The sequence below is a fragment of the Eleutherodactylus coqui genome, chromosome 2, assembly GCF_035609145.1.
Source record: "Eleutherodactylus coqui strain aEleCoq1 chromosome 2, aEleCoq1.hap1, whole genome shotgun sequence".
NCBI classification, from domain to species: Eukaryota; Metazoa; Chordata; class Amphibia; order Anura; family Eleutherodactylidae; genus Eleutherodactylus; species Eleutherodactylus coqui.
The window spans coordinates 263,670,154-263,687,422 of NC_089838.1; the positions used below are offsets into that span (position 1 = coordinate 263,670,154).

Consider the following 17,269-nt stretch of genomic DNA (forward strand, 5'->3'; position numbering starts at 1 on the left):
TTTCATATTAAACAGCATTTATTGAGAATGAATCCAAAACACTGAACTTCAGCAAGTCAGATTTAAGATTTCTTTGCTGCAGCTTTTGCTGGGGCGGCTTCCTTGCCTTTTCCTGCAGGCTTTGTTTTTGCAGCTTCCTTGCCTTTTCCTGCAGCCTTTGTTTTTGCAGCTCCCTTGCCTTTTCCTGCAGCTTTTGTTTCTGCAGCCTTGGCTGCTGCAGCTTCAGCCTTGGCTGCTGCCCTTGCAACAGCTTTGGCTGCTACTTCCTCTCGCTTCTTCAGTTTTGTCTTAATCTGGAACAAAGAAATGAACACATGTTATCAGTTGTGTCAGCAACTAGTTCTGCATTACAAACAAAAAAGTTGTAGACTGACAATGTCTGCCATTTACAGACACCGTTACTCCAAAGCTTATAAGGCGTGTGCTGAGTACAAGTAGTAAACAGTGAGGTACATCGGACCCTGCCAAGACAAGAAAAGATCCAACACTCACGTTGTCAGCCTGGCGCAGGATTGCATTGCGTTTTGCTGTCTTTGCGTATGGATTGAGCCTCATCATGATTCTCAAGTTCTTCAATGGGTTCTTCTTGAGTTCTCTGCGCTTCACCTTCTTCCTGTAATACAAATGCATCCAAGGTCAATTTCATCATTCATAAACAGAATCTAGAGATGCTGCACCTTTATATTACAGCAGCCAGAGCTTTTACTCATGTCAAAGTTTCAGAAGCACGGACTAACGAAGTGGAAAATCATATAAGTGTAATTCTTAATACAGATAAAGTACTTTAGTAACTAATACTCCGCTACATTGAGAACTTACTTTGGAGCACGCAAAGCCTTCTGGATCTCTTGACTCTTCAGGATTCTGCTCAGATCTGTATTTGTCATTTTGTGCATGGGAAGGCTACAAATAAAGAATTGCAGGTTAGTAAGAGTATAACTCAAGAATTACATCTGTAGTAGATGGCAGGCAGATTGCCGTTATTCAGAACCTTCACAAATCATTGAGTTTCAGAAACACGGACGATAGAAATGTAGCTCATCATAGATCAGCTGCTAGATATCGAGTACACATGGACGATGCTGAAGATACATCATGCAGTCAAGTGCCTCAATCCTAACAAAGGCAATACAGCTCACGTAGTGATTTGTACATATCCACCATGCTTATTTACATACTTGTAATTTGCCTTCAGGATAGCTGCTTTACGCCATGTGCCATAGAGATCATCCAGCTTGCGGAAGGCACTTTCTGTCCAGATACAGAACCGTCCAACATGACCACCTGGAGCCAACCTCAAAAGGTTCAGTTTCTTTACACTGAGAAGCGTGATTCCTAGAGGGTGAACAAATATTTCATTTAGAAACACAGGTTTCAGTTTACTGTTAACTTGATAATATACAGCAGAGGTCAGAACTTCCATGAGATCACAGTTTTCAGAAACACGGACCATGAAGTGGAAGATCATCATTCCTGAGTTCACTTCTTGAAGATCTTAGTACCTGGGATATTTCTGAAGGCTTTAACAATGCCACTGTCTTCATTGTAGATAATACAAGGCCCTCTGCGCTGGATACGGCGACGGTTTCTCATTTTACCCTTACCAGCACGCATACGTTGGGAGGCGTAGACCTGGACAGAAATGTATGTTAATAAGTACAGAAAGTTTTTTTTTGGTTCTGAGCAAATCTGCCTGACTGAAGGGTAAGCAGAATCTTAAGACTAAATCATTAAGATCCAAATGTTCTAAGCATAATTGCTCAGTGTCAGTTATACAAGGAGATTCAAGAAGAATGGTGCAGACGTAAAGCCGATTGCTTCATACATGAATTGAAAAACAGCCAGAATGCCACGAAAAGATAGAATGCCAACTTTTTAAATGCACCTTACAGATAGATGTTTGATGTACTATAAATCAGTGGGGACACTACATTATGTAAAACACATCACCGCTACAGTGAAGTCAAACTGGATATTTTGGGACACAGCTGGGTAGTAATGGAAAAGCGACTTAACGTCTGTCAAGTCACCGACGGCATTCACATAGTTTAGTAAGGTGCATTAGAAACCTGAAGAATTCTGTTTTCACGTTTTTCTGGCTTTTGTATATCAATGCTTGTTTGGTTAAATCAATTTTGCATCATTCTTTTTTTTAATCAATCTGTATTGTTAGTTGAGAAAAATCGATCTCACAAAATTCTGACTTGAAAGCTTGTTCCACAAAAAAAAAAATTTTTTTAAAAAGCTAATGTAACCACCTGGAACAGACTTCAAAAAGGTTGTTACTTTACACGGAGGAGCACGATTCCTAGAAACTGAACAAATATTGTTCCATTTGGAGATACAGGTTGACTGATAATTTACAGCAAAGGTCAGAACTTCCGTGAGATCACAGGTTTCAGAAACACGGTACAGAAGTGGAAGATCATCATTCCTCAGTTCACATCTTAAAAATTAAACGCTGTTAGTCTACGTATTCGGTTTAAATACCAATCTTATAGTCATTCTCTTATACAGCGAATATGAATGACTGTTGGCTCTTTCAAATGAGCTCATTCAAAGTGTCTGCCTGTATAAACAGACTGAGCAAACTGACATTCTTCATTCAAATGAGATCGTTTGGTGTAAAGAGACCCTTAGTTGTGATCAGAAGTCCTGACAGTATATTGCAACTGATCACCTCAGACATGCTTTGACAGCAGCCTCATAAGTTTGGAGCTTCCCGTGAAGGATGAAGCACTTAATCTATAAAGAACAATTTTCTACATGACAACCCAAATATTAACGTCTCTTTACCCGGAGTCCTTCACTTTCAAAACATAGCAGCAGGCAATAGGACTGCATATCAAGAATGTGATTGTTTGTAGAACTTTCTGGCACTGAACACAATGCTGCGCAGGTCTGAACCTGTGTTTCTTTCTCACCTTCTTGATGTCATTCCAGGCTTTCAATTTCTTCAGCAACAGGACAGCTTCCTTTGTTTTCTTGTAGCTTTCAACTTTATCTTCGACAACCAACGGGACCTCTGGGATCTCCTCAATACGGTGGCCTAAATACAATATGCAAAAAAGTGTGATACACTAGAAAAAAAAAAAAGCCATGGTCTACAAGCAAGGTTTAGCATAGATAACTCAATAGCTAAAGACATCGACTACTGGTTGCACGCTCACAACAGGCCACCGGGTGCCAGGTAGCGCTGATCGTGAAGACTTCGGATGTAAGTGAATTTTCTGAAAATAGCTGTGGTTACACAGCCGATTTAAAGTCAAAATCTGAACCAGTGGTGCAGATTTGGACTGTTTTAAATTTGCTAGAAATTATGTAAAATTTGCAGTGGACATTTTGCAGTATTTCTGCTACATATAAACGTATCCTAATAGTTATTCTCATCTTACACATTCCTGGCATATCCAAATGTGATAGGTGTGAGTCCCACCAGCAGAGGGTCTCCCAACATCATCCCCACCTGCTGAGGCAACCAGATTACGGAGACAGCACAGTTTGCTGTATTCTGTGGTTTCTGTAACTCCCACAGACAAGAATGGCAACCTGGAGACACTACTGTATAAGCTTGGATCCTTTTACAGTGGTGTAATACTGAATCCTCATGTATTGCATGTCCCATACTGTGACAGGGTGGGCACTTGTACAAGGCACACACCAATAGTGTAGGAAAGCTTGTTCCACTTAAAAAGGCCCTCTACAGAGAACGATTATTGTTCAAACTAGTGAAAAATCATTCAGTGCAAATGCAACCAAAGATCGAATAAATCGAACAAACTTCATAGGGCTCAGTTTCTTTACACTGAGGAGCGCTATTCTAGAAGGTGAGAAAATAATATCCCACTTGGAGTCACAGGTTTCAGGATACTGTTGACTTAATGTAGATAATTTACAGCAAAGGTCAGAACTTCCATAAGATCACAGATTTCAGAAACACGGACCATGAAGTGGAAGATCATCATTCCTCCTTAATGATCGTTGGCTCATCCACTAATCGTTAAGCTAAAATAGTCGTTAGCCTTACCTTTAGACATGACAAGTGCAGGAAGAGCTGAAGCAGCCAAGGCAGAGCACACTGCATATCTCTTCTGAGTTACATTGACTCTACGATGCCAACGCCTCCAGGTCTTGGTAGGGGCAAACATACGCCCACCGCGGCACATCTATAGTATTCGTTAAAGAAAACTGTAGAACATACAAAATCTGAGAACGAAATCCTCTTTTCAAGCAATCTCGCTCAGAGTTTACATTTTTCGTCAGACATCCACACTTGCATTATGACAGCAGGCAACTGTCGCACGGCGTGGAGTAAGACGCAAATTACGACATCATAGCAAGCAGCAAAGCATGGGAAACATCAATGGATAAAGGATACATTTCCAAATGCACCCTGGCCAGAGCGGTGTGTTCCACCCCCACGGACACGGGGAATACGGGCGACAGCCCTGCCTGTTCCCCATGATTCAGCACTGGTCTGGTGACCTAAAAAATAGAAGAAAAAACAAAAAAATCAAACATTGTTTACATCGGACAGTTCATCATTAGTGTCTTCCATTACACGTCAGAACTTCCACAAATATCATTAGTTTCAGAAACACGGACCAATGAAGTGGATCTCATCATGATGAAGTGGAATGTCATGTAGCATGCAACTACATGGGTACTGCGAGGCCTCAGACCGCTATGGTTTGTGCGTATTTTACACTGCTGTTCTTTTTGTAATGTCCACATATTACACAACATAATTCATTCTTTTATGTGCACACAATATACACGAGTGGAACAATGAAAATCAACGTACTTTCATTGACACCATTTACTGTGTATTATGCGCACATAATAAGCAATGCAAATACGTTTGTGTGAGCCCGGCCTTACCCCCAGTTATTGCTTACAAGCAGGGTACCATCAGCAGTCATGTGCTGTACTAATGGCATCACACCTTAGAGATGGGAGCCATGATGGCACGAGTGCACCATGTGACCGCTGAGCAGTCACTAGCAGTACAGTCATTGCTGACCACTTGCAAATAAAGACCAGTAGTGGACTGCCAGAGTACAATCACAGGGGGGGAAAGTACTGGTTCTTTGTTTTGTACCATCTGCAGAGGTTTTCACATTTTTTCACTTTTTCGAGAGCACCTTTAAAATCGGGGATAATACACCCATCTTGGCCTTTGGAAAGTCAGCAAGTTGACAGGTTATGATCCACCCTAGGTAGCCAATGACCTACCAGCACGTTCGCTCACTGCATATGGCTGCCGGTTGTTCTTCCGCAGGTTGGTGTGGACAAAGTTGACTATATCTGGGCGTATAGGAGCCTTGAACACAGCAGGCATGGTCACATTTTTGCCTGAAGCTTCCCCCTTTTCGGAGTACACCGATATCAAAGGACGAGCGCAGGCCTAGAGGGGAGAGAAGAAATAAGTGTTCATATCATCTCACCCCACATCCACTGAACACACAACGTATCGCTCTATGCTCAGACTCAAGTGTCGTCAGTCCGTGGTACGGGCACAATGACAGCAGGCTACTGTCACCCAATACCTGGTAAGACGCAAATTACACCATCATGGCATAAAGTTCTACACAAAGCAAACCAACAGGAAGAAGTTGGAAGCATCCGGCCTTGTTCACATTTGCATCAGTGGGCCTCATTAGGAGAATCCATCAGATTTCACTAAGTTACCAGAAAGAAAATAGCGCAGCACTGCGTTTCAAGTCGGGACTACTGGCACATTCGGTGGATTGCTGCGCTAAAGGTAAAAATGGCAATGTGATTAAGGATAGTAAGACCTTAAACTATCTGTAAGTTGTGTATGCTCACCCCTTACCCCATGTAAAAGATGCTTAAAATGGGTTGTCGAGGGTTAAATAACATCTGCTTTCTTCTAAACAAAGCACCACCCTTGTCCATAGGTTGTGTGTGGTACTGCAGCTCAGCTTCACTGAAATCAATGGGAGCTGAGCTGCAATGCCAGAAACAACCCATAGACAAGAGTGGCGCTGTATTTAGAAGAAAGCAGTAATTTTTCTAAGCTTGGACAACCGCTTTAAAGGGATTTTCTATAACGCATGTGGATGACCCATGCTTAGGATAGATCATATATACCTGACCAGCATGGGTCCCGAGTGGTAAAAACCCACCAATCAGGTAAATTTGATGGGTTCGCAGCACTTTAGGGTACTTTCAGAAGTAGTGGACTTGCTGCAAGCTTCGGTTCTTCCCGTGAAAGGGTAAACTCTGTTGCAGATTCACATCTATTGGTAAGGATTTTGACAGATTTTGGCGTGGATCAGCAACAAGACGCGCCGTTAGGCTACTGAGATGGACAAGTGCAATTTTGGTCAGTGACCAATCTCACACATGGCCACATGTGGCCAACAGCAGCAGCTGCATGGCGGCACATCACTCAAAGCACATGGAAGTAGATACACAACATTGCAGGCCCAGTGACAAAGAAAGGGGGGCTCGTACATCTATGTACTTACCTACTCTGCCGGGTGTTTTGATGCTGAGAGATGCTCCCCAATTTCCAGCAGTGAACTCTAATCTGCTCACCGACCTATGGAGAGAGGGGAGTGCTTCGGGATGGGAAAGCCTAGGGTTGGCGGGTCACTATCAAGCAAAGTGGAGGTGCCACCTTTTCTTCTTGGAGGACAGTCACTTGCCGTCTGCCCTCCTCCTAGGGAACAGGAAGAGTCCTGCCGGCCCTGTGTCCACATCCCTGTAGTCCTGAAGACCTTGTTTGAAGAGGTCTGCCTCCTGCAGACACCAAGCCAAAACTGAGCTAGCTTGGTGCTGGCAGGAGGGGTATAGCTAATGGGAGGAGTTAACACTTGGGTTTAGTGTCACCTCCTAGTGGCAGAAGCTATACCCATGGTTAGAGCTGTGGTCCCCAAAGATGCCGACAAGAATGGTGATTCTCGAGGGGTGGATGTAGCACAAAGACCGCAAATGAAGCGATTTTTTTAAAACTTAGGTGTAAAGTAACCCAATCAAATAAAAGGAGTTGTCCTTCTGGGAACAGGATGGTCCTTGCAGGGGTAGACCCACCGCTGTGATCACACCTGCAGGTAGGGTCACACGGCACAATCCAACCGAGAACTTTCTGCACAGATTCCGTCTGTAAAACTGCAGCAGAAATCCTAGACTAAGCCACACATCCCTGCCGCGCCATCAGCCCCGTCCATGGGCAGACTACATGCGCAATTTCCAATGCGTTCCACACCAAGTATCATGTGACTTCACGACACAGGAACTCCAAGCATGGATTCTGCCCACTGACAGGGCGAAGGATAACTAAGTGTTGCTGTACTCCCCTCCGCCTTCACACAACGACTGGAGTGTTCTCAATGGAGCCTCTCCAACAGCTGCGGGATCGCACCATAATTTGAGCGGAGTCTTCTATTTTAGACGAAAAAACAAAACAAACACAAGACCTCTGCCTTGAGTAGCCCAATAGGAAATCAATGCGCTATTAGCATCACATGCAGTCAGGTTGCACGCACAATGACAATCCACTGGGGCGGCAGCCTTGGATGCAGATTTCTACTGTGGCTTTACAGACTGAATCCACACAGAAGATTCCAGAAGGGATTCCGCCGTGTGAATGTAACTGTACAGGCACACCATACACAGCCGTAGGGGGAGGTACCTATAGAAGGAGGAAAACCCGACTACACTGCTTCACCCCATCCCGGGGCCATGATCACTTAGAAAGTTTTCCAACAATGATAAAAAGTTTGAGAACTTTAAACACTTTCCCTCCTACACAAGACATGTAACATATGACATAATCACATCATATACACACTACATATATGACATATGATATAAATCACATCATATACACACACTACATATATGACATATGATATAATCACATCATATACATTACATACATGTGACACGCACGCAGGGACAGACTAGGACCGCACATAGCAGCCCCACGTGCCGGCGCCGCGGTGCACCCGAGGACTGCGGCCTCCTCACACGCGGCGGTAACGTGGCTGCGGCCTACAGCTCACAGGCCGTCTGGCAGCCCGGAACCCCGCGGGTACTGCCCCGTACAACATACGACCCCTCATGCCCGTTATCCCGAGGTGACCGGCATAAACCCGCAGCCCCAGCCCGTCCTCACCATGCTGACCGCCGCGCCGGTGCTGCCTCTATGGCGGCCACAGAGAGAAAAGGGAGGACGTAGCGCACCGCAGTGCTATATCCGCCCGCCAGGAAGAGGAGGGGCGCAGGCGGGTATGACGGCCCGGGCTCGGGGGATAGAAATCAACTAAAGCCTAATATTATATCATGAAAAATTATAATAGAAGCCGCGCCGTCCGCACCGGAGCGCAGTTAGCGCGGGGCGGCGGAGAGACGGCTAGAATCCAGTCACGGATGTTGGGACTATTTTACGTCGCGGAAGGAGCTGTCGCTGCATGAAATGACGTGTAATGAGAAGTGTAAATATGAACTAAAACAGTAAATATGCGGTCGGCAGGGGGTCCTGAGGTGGGACCGGGGGGTGACGGGCCAGTGTGATGTTGTTTTGTGCGGTTTTATCGGTTTGTGCCCGGTGGCGGCTGGCTGTAGTTCCGGGGGCGGGGTCCTCGCTGACGGCCGCTGCGCGCGCAGTTTGACTTGGGCTGCTGGATAATAATGTGGCAGGAGAGACACCGGGCGGCCGGGGAGCTGTACGGGGCGCTGCTCAGGTGTGTGCTGCTGGGACTTGTAGTCTGCTGCTGGGACTTGTAGTCTGCTGCTGGGACTTGTAGTCCTACACGTAATCAGTAGGCTGCCATACGAGTGATTTAGTTATAAATGTTATTTTATTGCGCTGGCGTTTTCACGTATGCAAGAACCGTCCCTGTAAAAACGCGCACCTTTTTAATTGTACGTTTATGTGCGTAAATTGTACGTGCGGTTTTGTTTTTGTGCATTTTTGATAAACTTTTTGTAAACTTGTTTTTTTAAAATAAAGTTTTAAAGTTCAACACTTTAAAAAAAATTGTTTTAATGCATTTGATCACAAAAACCATACCCGTTAAGATGTACCGCCATACTTTAATACGTTTTGCATTGTCTGTAATTAGAAGAAGATAAAAGTTAGCGTAATTTATTATCTTGTGGGATGGGAAAGTTTCGCAGGCGGGGAGTTTCAATCCTACAAAAAAAAAACCAAAACATGGAAACGTATCCCCTGTGTTTTTAACGCTACATTAATCGCAGTATAACGCTCCCATTTAAATCAATAGGGTCTCACAAACATGCGCTCGATCGTGGCGCTGGACGGCGCTTTCAGGTGGCCAGCGCATCTCATCACCCATCACAATGATGGCGTGCGCTAAAACGTGCTGTCAGACACAGAGCTGCGGCCGAAAACAAAAGTAAAGTCATGACACAGGGCTGTGATTGAAATCTCTCTCCTTCCTCCTGAGTATGCTCGCTCATCTCTAATTATCACTAGAACGATCGCCCATTAGCTCTTCTTTCTTGCGCTCGTCGGTTGCTGTAAATGGGCCTTAACTGCACTTTTAAAAATACTTTTTGGCCCCTCAGAGACCGACGTGTGAAAAGCTTCATTTGGTTAGGATCCGGGCCGAGACCCCCACTGATCACTGAATGAGGGGCTTGCAGCACTCACCCACACGCTGCGCCCTCGTAGCTGTCATCGCTGCTTGTTGGCTGCCCTCGGCAGCTGAAGACGGGCACATGGATGCCCACAGAAGTCTACGCATCTCTTCTCAGCTGCCAAGAGCAGCCGCAGTGGCCACATCCACACCTAAATAGTGCTGCAGTAGTGGATCTGCCATTTGGTATAGCTATACCTGTGAAGTACAGCTAATTTATTAAAATATCACAATATTAATCCCGCATGATGAGTGCTGGCCGTAAAAAAAAAAAAAAAAAGCAAAAAAAAAACACAATGCCAGGATTGTGCTTTTTTTTTTTTTTTTTTGTCACCTCTACAAAAAGCGGGCCCTCAAAGAGTCCCATCGATGGAAAAATGAAAAAAACTATGGGAGTCAAAAGATGGCAACAGAAAGCTAATTTTTTATTTTTAATAGTGCATAAAAAAAACGATATCAATTTGCTGTTGCTATAATTGCACTGATACAGAATAAAGATATCATTTTACTGCACCAACGGTGTGATTACTATTTTTCCCATTTTGCCACTTAAAATTTTCTTTTTAAAGTCTTCCAATACATTATATGGTATATTAAATTTTATCGTGACACCGACGCTAACGCTCAGCGAACAATACAGCTGTTCTGCATAAGCAAACAGCTGTACTGTTCTCCGTTATTACAGCTCGCATCCCTCTGTGAACTACCAGCAGGACATGAGCTGAAAGAATCTTATCAGCGCTTCCGACTGTGATAACAGCCTGCACCGCTGATAAGAGTTCATCCTTCAATTCTAGTTTTCTTGAATTGAGCAATGAACAAGTCATGCTTGAAAACTGCACCATGTCCGTGCATTTAGACTCAACGGTTATCGCTCAAAAGATGTCTTTGAGCGAATTTTGAGCAAGAATGGTTGGGTCTAAATGGGCCTTAATGTATAGGGTAGAATACAGATCTGTCATCCGTGTAGCTGATGATGTCTATATTCTGCTTTCCGCAGCGTTCGTGAGCAGTTCAAGAAGGGGGAGTCTGGTCCTGTTCCATATAAGGTGTGTGATGTGAATAACGCTTAAAGTTTTCTGTAACTTTCTAACATACTTTGTGTGCCAAGTCCTAACTGTTCTTAAGATTCCTGTCCGCTTTCAGTGACTAACAACCTTTCATTTACATCCAGCAAACCTGCTGCAATCATGGCCCACTGCCAAATAATGCTGACTTGTTAAGGCTTCGTTGACAGCAGCGTTCAGGACTGTTCTGCGCCTCCATTGCTGAATTCTGTATAGAGCTTAAACACAATAGTGCTGCATGGAGCGAAACAGAATGCACCCCATTATAGTTAAGGGGGTCCGATCGGCCAGTGGATTCTGTTTTCCTACCTCTATAACGGTGCGGGATAACTGAACCCACAGTGCTAATGTGAATGAGCCCTAAACTGGTTGTCCACTTTCATCAGCTGATATCCATATTTCTTAATAGAGACTATAGACAGTGGTTGTCCTCATGCGAAAACCCTTCTGTGTGTCACAGCTAGCATTTTTGGCCTTGGTGACATTTGCACACCATAAACTGGCTATGGCATTTTTAAAGGCCCCCACATTAGACAAAAGTGATCAGAACCTACCAGTTTAGGTGAGACTGGATGAACCACACGTGTATGGGGCCTCCCAGCTTTTACACAACAAGATCGAGTGTGTTGAATCTCAACATCTTTTGGTCAGTCCTGGAGATAAGCCGTTGCTGGAGCCGTCTGACCACAACTGTCTGGCGGTGCCCATATGCCCTAAACTTCTGGTAGATGTCGGTGCAAAATTAATTGTCTCTCTTTTTTTCCCTCCTACAAGGATGACCTACAGATCCACATGGTCAGTCCTGGCCAGTGCCAGTCCTTGGAGAGTTTCTGGAGTGGGAATGAAACAGCTTTTATGGTGGAGAGAAGGGTATGCTTTATATTCCAAAATAACATTGTGTTCTTCTAGATTAGGGTGTTCTTGCATAACCGAGACCGCATGTGTCAGGAACAGTGTGTAGCTCAAAGGTGAGCGAGAGAGAAAACCAGCAGTTTAAGGGTGGCCATGGATACTAAGTAGCTGGTGGCCAAAAAAAAAGCTTTTGGCCAACAGCAATCTTGCCGACACCCTCATACCTGTGCGCATTTAAAGGGGTTGTCTCACGGCAGCAAGTGGGGGTAAGCACTTCTGTATGGCCATATTAATGCACTTTGTAATATACATCGTGCATTAAATATCAGCCATACAGAAGTTATTCACTTACCTGCTCCGTTGCTAGCGTCCTCGTCTCCATGGCTCCGTCTAATTTCGCTGTCTTCTGGCGTTTTTAGACGCGCTTGCGCTGTGCGGTCTTCTGCCTGGTGAATGGGGCTGCTCGTGCCGGAGAGCTGGTCTGCGCATCGTCATCGTAGCTCCGCCTTCGTCACGTGGTGCTGATCAGCCAATGAGGTGGCTGTATCAGCAGTGGAACGCGGAAGACAGAAGAAGAAACTCCACGGTGCACCATGGGAAGACCCGCGGTGCACCGTGGGAGAAGACCAGCGGCGCCATCTTTAAAAGAAGAAATGAAGAAGCTGCAGAATGCTGATGCAGGTAAGTGCAATGTGCTTGTTAAAAACTAACACATGCTTTCTTTTTCACAGGGCATAATGCAGGGGTCCATTTAAATAAAAAAAAATTCGCTTTCGCCGCGAGACAACCCCTTTAAGGTCCATTTATATGCAACGCTAATCGCTCAAAATTCGTGAAAAACAATGGCATATGGCTGATAATCATTGCGTGTAAACTCTGGCATTGTGCACTGTTCGGTTGAACTATGATTTTAAGGTGAGCTTAAAATCCATTGTTCAGCTGAAGTAAATTAACAGACTGCAGGAGTCGAAGATTACATTGTATTCTGCCAACAGCCCATGGGAGAACAAAGCAGCTGTGTGCAGAGCCCAGCCCACATGCTGGGCTCTGCAAGCAGCTCCCAGAGGCCCTTTTACACACAAATGAAGCTGATAAAGTGTTAATGAACATTAGTGTCCATTACCACTTTATGATCGCTAAAACTTTCAATCGTTTGAAAGATTGTATTTGCGTGTAAATGGGCCTTTAGCATGAATGTGGAGAGGGGAGAACGTTGTTGTCAGACACCTCCGGCAGCGACTTGTCTCCTGACTGCAATAGGATTGGGCAGTTGCTATCCAAGAGCCCAGTCCTTATCTCCCCAACATCTGCTGTCTGATGGAGAGTCAGGAGGCCTCCATACACAGTAGATGAAAATCCAGCCCTGCTGAAATCGAGTGATGCCATTCTACCTCTAAGGCTAGGTCCACACGGGGCGGTTTTGCCGCAGAAGAACCACTTCTGTGGCAAAACCGCTTAAGAGGTTCTTATCGGCTTTGGATTTTCTTTTTGCTTATTTTAGCCGCTTTTTTGGCTCGGAAAATCCGTAAGCGTTTTTCTCCGCAGCACTTTTTTACTTTTGCAGCGGATTTTGCTGCGTCCATGGAGGCTATGGGCAAAAAAAAGTGCTGCGTAAAATCCAAAAGAATTGACATACTGCATATTCTAAAACCGTGACGCACCTGCATTTCTGCACTGCGCCAGTGCAGAAAATTTCCGCCCTGTTAGAACAGCTTTTTGGCCAAACACATTTGCACTGCGGTTTTGCCGCTGCGCGGGTATGCAACGGCAAGCCTCAGCAAATCAGCAACGTGTGAACCCAGCCCAATACGTACAGGAACACTAAAGGTGCGTTTAGACGGAACAATTATTGTTCAAACAAACGAAAGTAAACGATAATCGTTGGGTCTAAACGTGAGCCGACGGCCGAATGAGACTTATTTGCTTCTTGTTCATCATTCAGTTTCTGCCGAACTAACAATCCTCGTTGGCTCGTTCACTTGTTGTCCCGTTTAAACACTTCTGATTCAATGTTTCATATAGGAATGTGAAACGCTGAATGAGAAGTTAACGATTCTCAACCATGAATCTGCCTTTATGAACAGTCCGCACGAACGAGCGGCGGATGACGTCATCGGCTCCTTCACTCGTGCAAACGAGAATTGTGCAGTTCTCATTCGGTGTAAAATGGCCCTGATGGCCTCCCATGGCTTTTACTGTTTTTTGTTGTGAGACATTGATAAAACAGCTTAGTCTACAGTATATTGCACATTACTATATTTATTGCTGGATTTATGTCTGAAGGCCCGTTTACATGGGACGATTATCGCTAAAAATTCGTTTACTATTCGTTCACTTTCAATCGGCCTACAAACTGCCGCTGTGTCACTCAGTATTAATACTCCCCGCTCAGCCCTTTTACATAGAAGGTGAGGCGCTGAGCGAGAAGCCCGCGGTCCAGCGGTGACGTCTGTCAGTCTAAGTGCTGTCTGCGAGCGGTAACGACGTCAGCTCCCATGCAGTCGTTTAGGGACTGTCGTCCCGTGTAAATGGGACATTGCTGATTATATGGTTTGTGCTCTTGATACACATGAGTGTTGATGAATATTAGCCTTCTCTGAGCAGTTTAGCTGAACGGATTCATTTCTTAAATGTAAATTGCTAATCTATGAACCTGTTAGATACATAAATATGACAGATGTTACTCTTAACTTGCAGACTTTAAAACTGGAGGAAGATATGTTGGAAGGGTCTCGGACTAGTGACAGCCACTCGTTGAATCTTTCTGTAGAAAAACCCTGTGATCCGCTGCCTGTCTCAACCATGCAAGCCAGGTACCTGCTCTCTGATTATATTTGGTGTGTACGCTGCAGGAAGCCGATATCTCCATACATTGTGCAGTAATGCAGGCACAGCTCTCATTGAAGTGAATGTAATACCGATCTTGGCCACTGCATGGAGAACGGAGTGACCTACTTCCTGCACAGATCAGCTTTGAGCATGAGCCCAGCGGCTCTGCAAACATCTGATCAGCAGGAGGTCCCGGGCAGCGGTCTATAATTGATGGTCTGTCCTGAGGATAGGCCAATAACTCAGTGAATGTTACAAATGTTAGACCATATGAGTTGTTAAAGTTGATCAAACTGAACCATACATGGCCAATAACACCGGGCGACTGACGAATGATCTTTCTGGGAACATTCTTCTAAAAAGAGAGATTGTCTACCGGATGAAAATTTTAACCACGGCTGAGATCTTTCCAGATGATTTGAATAAACTGATCGTTTATTGTTAAATTTCACCCAGCAAACAGTCATTTTGGTTGAGGTTGTCCATTTTTTTTTAGAATCAACTTTAGGCTGCATTCCCACGAACGTATATTGGCTTGGTTTTCACGCCGAGCCGATATACGTCGTCCTCATGTGCAGGGGGGGGGGGGGGGATGGAAGAGCCAGGAGCAGGAACTGAGCTCCCGCCCCCTCTCTGCCTCCTCTCCGCCCCTCTGCACTATTTGCAATGGGGAGAGGCGGGACAGGGCGGGGCTAAGTTCTGCGAATTATCCCGCCTCTCCTCATTGTAAATAGTGCAGAGGGGTGGAGAGGAGGCAGAGAGGGGGCGGGAGCTCAGTTCCTGTTTCTGGCTCCTCCATCCCCCCCCCCTTCCTCCCCTGCACATGAGGACGACGTATATCGGCTCGGCGTGAAAACCGAGCCGATATACGTTCATGTGAATGCACCCTCAGTTTTATCTGTAGACACAACTTTTTACTTTCTTCTTACACTAATTTTATTCTGGGTTAACGTGTTTTTCTCTATAGGCAACTCCTTTCCAGCTACACTTTGACACATAATCCCAACATGGCGCAGTTTGGGCAGTTTGGTAATGAAAAACCAATGGAGGTTCTTCCACAGTTGTGGGTACGATGCGACCGTACAGATGCAGAAAGTACCTGCTGGCTTGGAGCTGAGCCCATCAAAACCAGCAGGAATGAGATGACGGGGATGAGCTTCCATATGGTAACGTGTGCAGGTCAGTGCAGTGGCTACTGCTGGACGTCTCCTCCAATCTGGGACTTAGTCTCATTCTTCTGCAATGTTATAGAACATAGTTGCTTAAATTAAGACATATTTAATTTAGCTTTTCGTTTTTAAAGGAACATTATACCCAGAAATCAACACTATAAGTAAGGGCTCATTCACACTGGCATTTTCCCTCCAATCAGACTTTGTCTTTCTGTTCAGTTTTTGGAGCAGAGACTGAATTAACCCTTTCCAATCCACTGTCTGATGTCTGAAGACAGTCTGATTAAAGGTTGTACAGCTTCGATGTCGGAAGACGTCCCACAGGGTATTCTTGCTGTATATTACTGGCCGCTCTGTTGTCAGGGGCCTCTCCAGCATGTCACATACCGCAGTACTGGCTCTAGCCAGCAGACGGCGCTATTGTATAATGGCAGAAAGAGAAAGCCCCCTAGGAAACCCTGAATCCAAAAATGGATTGCAAAGGGTTAAAGCAAAAATAAATGTATCTATTGTCCCGATTTAATTTAGTTTTTCTAAATGTAACAAATGGCGTTTAAAAACTGAAACCAAAGGCAATGGAAGTAAACTGAAAGCTTTTTGTTTGCGTTCATCTTTCTAAAACCCCATTGAAGTCAATGGCGGTAATAATGGATTATTTTAATACCCTTTGAACTTCATCTCGCTGCTCCAAAGAAAACTCACAGAAAAGGAAACCGGATACAAGTCCAGACGGGTTCACCCCCTGTTTTTTTAAACCATTTTGGTAACGCCTCACTCCAATCCTAAATGGGTCGTTTAACCAGGTATCGCCCTCAGCTCCCTTTCCTCCTCAGTCACTTATGGCTCATATCACGGTGCTCCCCAAACTAGGGAAAGATCCAGGGGTATGCTCCAGTTACCGCCCTATTTTGCTCCTCAATCTTGATGTTAAGCTATCTTCCAAGGTTCTAGCGGGCAGGTTGGCTCCCATTCTGCCGGCCCATATACACCATGATCAAGTGGGCTTCATAAAGGGGTGTGAACCTAGGGATAATACCAATAAGGCCCTCCTGCTGACTAGTCAAGCCCAGCAGTTGCCGCAGCCATTTTGCCTCCTCTTGGTCGATGCAGAGAAGGCCTTTGACCATGTCGATTGAGTCTTCCTGAGTTCCTCACTGACGCATCTAGGTCTGGAGCCACGGTTTCTGAACTGGATTCTGGTGCTATATGGGAACCCGTCGGCGCAGATCTTGGTGAATGGCCTTCTATCGGACCCGGTACCTATTAGAAACATGACGAGACAGGGCTGTCCCCTCTCCTTTACGCCATTGTTATGGAGCATTTGGCTGTGGCACTGAGGAGCAATCCTGATGTGCGGGGCCTGCAGACTGGTACCTAATCCTGTAAGACGGCCTTATATGCAGATGATCTTCTCCTATTCATGTCTCAGCCACGCACTTCATTCTTGGGAATCATGCGTGGGTTCTCCAATTTTGGGCACTTGAGCAACTTCAAAAGGATTCCACAGCAAATGCCGCCCATAGCATGCTATGGCAAAACACAATATCCTCTAGAAGAGGGGAAATCGATTGTGATTTTCCATTTGCAGAGAGAAATCACAGTATTCTGTGATTCCGTACGGCTTATGTGCGGACAGCTTCTATTGCCGAAAGGTTGCGTAATCCCCGTCATCGCCTAGAGACGGTGCGGCATAATCTGTACTGCATCGGCTGTCACA

General features: G+C 45.2%; 2 protein-coding genes and 7 non-coding genes across 11 annotated transcripts in view; 1 reads left to right on the forward strand and 8 right to left on the reverse strand.

Moving 5' to 3' along the window:
- Positions 1-8,261, reverse strand: RPL4 (ribosomal protein L4). The gene is made up of 10 exons (XM_066592925.1): positions 8,147-8,261; positions 5,236-5,407; positions 4,379-4,485; positions 4,028-4,166; positions 2,925-3,049; positions 1,503-1,632; positions 1,179-1,335; positions 820-903; positions 493-613; positions 1-293 (listed from the first exon to the last, which is right to left on the reverse strand). The coding sequence occupies exons 1-10, from the start codon at positions 8,147-8,149 to the stop codon at positions 63-65; spliced, it is 1,269 nt and encodes a 422-aa protein (XP_066449022.1). The 5' UTR covers positions 8,150-8,261; the 3' UTR covers positions 1-62.
- On the reverse strand, positions 981-1,050 carry LOC136613698 (small nucleolar RNA SNORD18). The gene has a single exon (XR_010790921.1). It is a non-coding gene; the product is annotated as a small nucleolar RNA SNORD18 (small nucleolar RNA).
- LOC136613696 (small nucleolar RNA SNORD18) lies at positions 1,407-1,476 on the reverse strand. The gene has a single exon (XR_010790919.1). It is a non-coding gene; the product is annotated as a small nucleolar RNA SNORD18 (small nucleolar RNA).
- Positions 2,369-2,437, reverse strand: LOC136613697 (small nucleolar RNA SNORD18). Its single transcript, XR_010790920.1, has one exon. It is a non-coding gene; the product is annotated as a small nucleolar RNA SNORD18 (small nucleolar RNA).
- LOC136613695 (small nucleolar RNA SNORD18) lies at positions 3,901-3,970 on the reverse strand. The gene has a single exon (XR_010790918.1). It is a non-coding gene; the product is annotated as a small nucleolar RNA SNORD18 (small nucleolar RNA).
- LOC136613706 (small nucleolar RNA SNORD16) lies at positions 4,238-4,339 on the reverse strand. The gene has a single exon (XR_010790929.1). It is a non-coding gene; the product is annotated as a small nucleolar RNA SNORD16 (small nucleolar RNA).
- Positions 4,561-4,631, reverse strand: LOC136613692 (small nucleolar RNA SNORD18). Its single transcript, XR_010790916.1, has one exon. It is a non-coding gene; the product is annotated as a small nucleolar RNA SNORD18 (small nucleolar RNA).
- Positions 5,482-5,580, reverse strand: LOC136613707 (small nucleolar RNA SNORD16). The gene has a single exon (XR_010790930.1). It is a non-coding gene; the product is annotated as a small nucleolar RNA SNORD16 (small nucleolar RNA).
- ZWILCH (zwilch kinetochore protein) overlaps positions 8,244-17,269 on the forward strand; it is a 39,917-nt gene continuing 30,891 nt past the window's right edge. For 2 of the 3 annotated variants that reach the window (XM_066592921.1, XM_066592922.1), the window contains exons 1-5: positions 8,647-8,714; positions 10,633-10,681; positions 11,474-11,569; positions 14,249-14,364; positions 15,348-15,559. In XM_066592921.1, coding sequence (XP_066449018.1) covers positions 8,662-8,714; positions 10,633-10,681; positions 11,474-11,569; positions 14,249-14,364; positions 15,348-15,559 — 526 coding nt within the window. In that variant the 5' untranslated portion in view covers positions 8,647-8,661. Of the gene's footprint in view, positions 8,260-8,646; positions 8,715-10,632; positions 10,682-11,473; positions 11,570-14,248; positions 14,365-15,347; positions 15,560-17,269 lie in introns of those variants that run through there. The other variant, XM_066592923.1, reaches the window with a different exon arrangement.

Coding starts and splice junctions, on each gene's coding strand:
- RPL4 (XM_066592925.1), bottom strand. Junction 3,050..4,027: donor TGCACTTGTCATGTCTAAAG/GTAAGGCTAACG, acceptor TATTGTATTTAG/GCCACCGTATTGAGGAGATC. Junction 1,336..1,502: donor AGCCTTCAGAAATATCCCAG/GTACTAAGATCT, acceptor TTCACCCTCTAG/GAATCACGCTTCTCAGTGTA.